General features: G+C 39.0%; 1 protein-coding gene across 1 annotated transcript; it reads right to left on the reverse strand.

The window, feature by feature from the left end:
* Positions 1-271: 271 nt before the first annotated feature.
* Positions 272-4,036, reverse strand: LOC107465860 (protein EIN4). The gene is made up of 2 exons (XM_016084837.3): positions 1,996-4,036; positions 272-1,129 (listed from the first exon to the last, which is right to left on the reverse strand). Exons 1-2 carry the CDS (start codon positions 3,775-3,777, stop codon positions 614-616), a joined length of 2,298 nt encoding a protein of 765 aa, XP_015940323.1. The 5' UTR covers positions 3,778-4,036; the 3' UTR covers positions 272-613.
* Positions 4,037-4,339: the final 303 nt, after the last annotated feature.

The following is a 4,339-nucleotide window of genomic DNA, read 5'->3' on the forward strand; positions in this document are numbered from 1 at the left end:
CCCTCCATGGCAGTGCTTTTATTATCTAAGAAACAAAAAAGACATTGAAGAGAACTAAAATAAAAAAATTTATTTTAAAGAATAAAGTGTGATCTCTCACCTTTAAATAGTTTTTATCTCATATTTTTTTTAGTCTCACTTATAAAATAAATAATGAGAAATTACACTCTATCCTCTAAAATAAAAATTTAAAATTTAAAAAATTTAAATTCATTATTAATTACTTTACAAATCAACACTAACGACCTACAAAACCTATATATCTTCACTAGTCACTAAGCCCCACTATCTCAGAAGTTGTCGTCATACTTGGCCGTGTCTTGCAGCAGTCCTACCTTGGAGCTTGACGCTATGCATTCTACACGTGTATAGAAGAATCTTGTAATCTACACCGGAACAAAGACCTAAATTGATCATTTCCGCTAACAAAGCTATAATTAATCATGGTACCAGAACCACAATCATAGAAATGTCCAGAAAAGTGGACCCACTATAATTATGTTTTATTATTATATTTATTGTTTTTAAGTTGCCAAAAAGGTCCCTATATTCTATACATGTTCTACTTCTAGTTATAGATTTTGAGGAACATAAATTAAAACTCTTTACGCCTTTATGCACCGGCACGTTGCAGCACTCTTCTAAGTTCATCAGCCATGTCATGAAGTTGTACAGGTTTGTGCACAAATCCATTTATTCCAACCTGAATGCATCTCTGCTTCTCATGTTCTTCGGCACTCGACAAAAGGGCTACAATCAAGGGCCACTTATGGAAGTTCCGGATCCGCCCTGCCACATCAGAACCATCCATGTCATGCATATGAAGTTCTAACAGGATTATTCGGAACGAGTTGTTTGAGGCGCTTATGGCACTCAGGCACTCGAAACCCGATGAAACGGCAGTTACTTGACATCCAAGCTTCTCGAGTAGCTTCTTCGTCACAATCCGGTTTACACAGTCATCGTCGGCTAACACAACCTTAAGGCCTCTAAACTGCGAGTTCGAATAATCTCTCGGCGCAACTATGGATTTTCCGAGCATTGGTGCTTTCCGAAACTTCAGAAGAAGTGTCATGCCTTGTGGCAAACACTGAGGATTTGGTGATATCCAGATATAACCTTGCATCATCTGCACATATTTCCACATAGTAAAGTCAGAGTTACCAAACAATACCATGAATATGAAGAATCAAACTATAATACATAAAATTTAGGGTTAATTACACTGATTTCACTAAGATTATGCAATATTGTGTAACCAAATCACACTCTGTCTCTACCTTATTTACTTTATTTATACTAATCCCTAACTAAATAATTCGTATTGTTACGGTGGTATCCTAATATAACATGTAGAAAGGAAAAATATGAATTTCTTTTAGTCTAGTTCGTGTCATAGTTCAAAAACTAACCCATATGATCAGATCAAAATGAAGATTTCAAGCTAATTTCCCCAATATGTTCTTTAATTATTAAGTTCTTTTCCAAAAACAAGTTAGGTCTTTGATAAAACAGGCACATACCAAAACTGTGCAGCCTCTATAAGAGGAATATGTGAAATGGCGCAAATATTAGTAAATTAACTGATCATCCATGTATGAGAATTATTCTTATAAATGCCATGCCTAGTATTAACTTCCAAATGTAAAGAAGATGACCAAAGATTTTATGCCATGTTAGAAGGTGAATCACCCAATGTTCAAAGTTGCCTACAGTTCGTTTCAAATGAGACACAATGAATCTGAAATTCATATATTGAAAGGAAAAATGGGTTGCTGGCACAATAAAGCATTGGATTGAAACTTGTTCCTTTGTAGATTACAAGCAACCTAGTATGCATATTGGTCCTAAGATATCAAACCACAAAAAAGTGGAGTTCTCGGCAATCATAAGCAGGACAAAAAGATTATCATGGAAATTATCCATTACCAGTATACGAGTACAATCACATAATTATGAAGCATGTAAATTTGATCAATATAATTATGCACTAACCTCCACCAACTTTCTGTACAAGCTGAAGCACATGCCCTCTGTTTGTTCATTGTTGTGGTACCCACTACTGGCATAATTTATGGTTGGAACCAGCTCCTCCGATTGAGAACTACTAATTACCTGAAAATCAAATTTGATATGTACATAATCATTTTGATTCCTCATATTCCATGCTTCATTGATTTTATCATCCTTATCTCCACCATAACTTTCTAAAAAGACACGAAACTTGAGGTTCCCTTGATGGTATGTGTTCAATAAATCGCCAATCATATGCAGAATTACTTGTAAGGCCCTCTCATCATCACCTACAACCTGATCAGGCAAAGATTTCTGGACATCAATCTCAAGACCAAAGCCTTTATATACACACAAACACTTGGCAATACAAGCGGCTTCCTTCAACATTGAATGTAAAAGGAAAGGTTTCATGTCTAATGAAAAGCTTCCCTTTTCATTCTCTGAAATCCCTACTACGTCATTAATTAAATTTGAGAGCACCCTGCTAACTTTCAACATTGAGTTGCCAATAATCTTCTGTTCAGGTCTCATATTTTCACCTTGTAACAGCGAAAGAAGCCCCAGAGTGGAATGCATAGGCCTCCGCATTCCATGACTCATCACTTTCTGAAACGCTTTCCTCGCTTGGCTAGCCATCATTGCATCCTTTCTAGCCTGCTGCAACACTCGGTTCTGCTCCGCGAGTTTCTGTCTCATTCTCTGTGACTCTTCAAGAATGAATGCATGAGACAAGGCCACAGCTACCTGATCAGCAACAACTTCCACTATCTCCAGCTCTTGGTGAGTCCAAACACGGAAGTTTGATTTTGGAAGAACCAAAACCAGTAGAGCATAACATGTCTCAACCTTCTCCGGGGTCCCGCCTTTGAAATTCGAAACGCGAAGCATGGGCATTCGAACAGCTGCCACCGCACCCCCAGTGCCCCCATGGCCGCCATTACTCGCAATTCCCAGCGCAGATTCTGGCCGCAAAATCCTCACCCCCCTATTCATTTTTATATCCAAAACATCCGAATCGTTCCTGGGGACATAATTGCGAAAATCCCTCGACGGATTCGCTTTCAATTCGTGTGTTAAATGCATTTCCCTTCTCTCCTCATCTGGCATCCAAACCGCACAATTGTCCAAATCCAGCGCCTTGGAGAGCTCGACAAGCGTGGTGTACAAGATAGTATGCTTATCAAGGGACTTCCTAATCTCCCTGGTGAGCATCCGAACGTGCAAACTCGTCTCCTTCTGCTTCTTCATCATTCCAACCTCCTGATCCAACTCCAAGACATTCTGCCTCAAGAAGAGCTCCCTGATCTTGACCTTAAGTAGGAGAGGGATCAATGGTGGAAGGGTCAATGCAGTTGCACAAGAAACAAGGGCAGTGAGGAACTTAGCAACTGTGAGACAAACCACAAGTTGGAAAGAAGGAGGCCCATGGTAGGAATAGGTGTTGAGCAAATGGGTCAATCCACACAGCACAATGAATGCTATGAACTGAAGAAACAGCAGTTTAAACGGGACATTGGAACGGCTCACAAAGTAAAGTAGCTCAATGGGTATGGAGAAATATGCAATGGAGATCAGAAAGTCACTCACTTTCTGCCCAACTAGTATGTTTTGTATGCTTAGAATCCCTTCTTCATCATCACAGTTGCAGTTGTCGTATTCTCCAGAATCATTCCCAGAAACACAACCAAGCACCACCAACAAGAACAATAACACAATGATACGACCCACTCTTGTTTCCATGCCACAAATAATTCTAAGCATTATCCTTCATACTAATAATTTTATTCAAAGATCTCAGAAGAAATTAAATGAGGAAACAAAAATGAAAACTCTCAGACGGTTGCCTAGCCGAACCTGATTAGAATCCGTCAAACTCAAGAAGCAGCATTCCCAGAATTCGAAGAAGCTTTCATTGCCTACTCTCTCTTCCAGAAGCGAAGCATTTTTATTCTGAATGTAGAGAGAGAGAGAGAGACAGAGAATAAAAAAAAAAAAGAAGAAGAAAATGTTATATTAAACTGTGTAATCCGGAACGGAATAAAGGTAGATATTTTTATTTCGGAGGGGAAGAGGAAAAGATAGAGTGGGACCCAGACAAGGAGGTTTTGTAAGTAAGGTGCATGAATCTTGAGTTGGGAGTAAGATTTAAGAAGCACCAAGCATGAGTAGTGACTAGTGAGAGAGTGATGAGTCAGTCGTTCGTACTGTGTTTGAATGTGAAAGTCACCGTCAAACATGCGCTACTTGTCTACTACGATTTAGCAACAGCAACACCTATGCTGATGGGAATGGGAATCTACAATTCGTTGAATCTCATCTCTTT

This window comes from Arachis duranensis, chromosome 9 (assembly GCF_000817695.3).
Source record: "Arachis duranensis cultivar V14167 chromosome 9, aradu.V14167.gnm2.J7QH, whole genome shotgun sequence".
NCBI lineage: Eukaryota > Viridiplantae > Streptophyta > Magnoliopsida > Fabales > Fabaceae > Arachis > Arachis duranensis.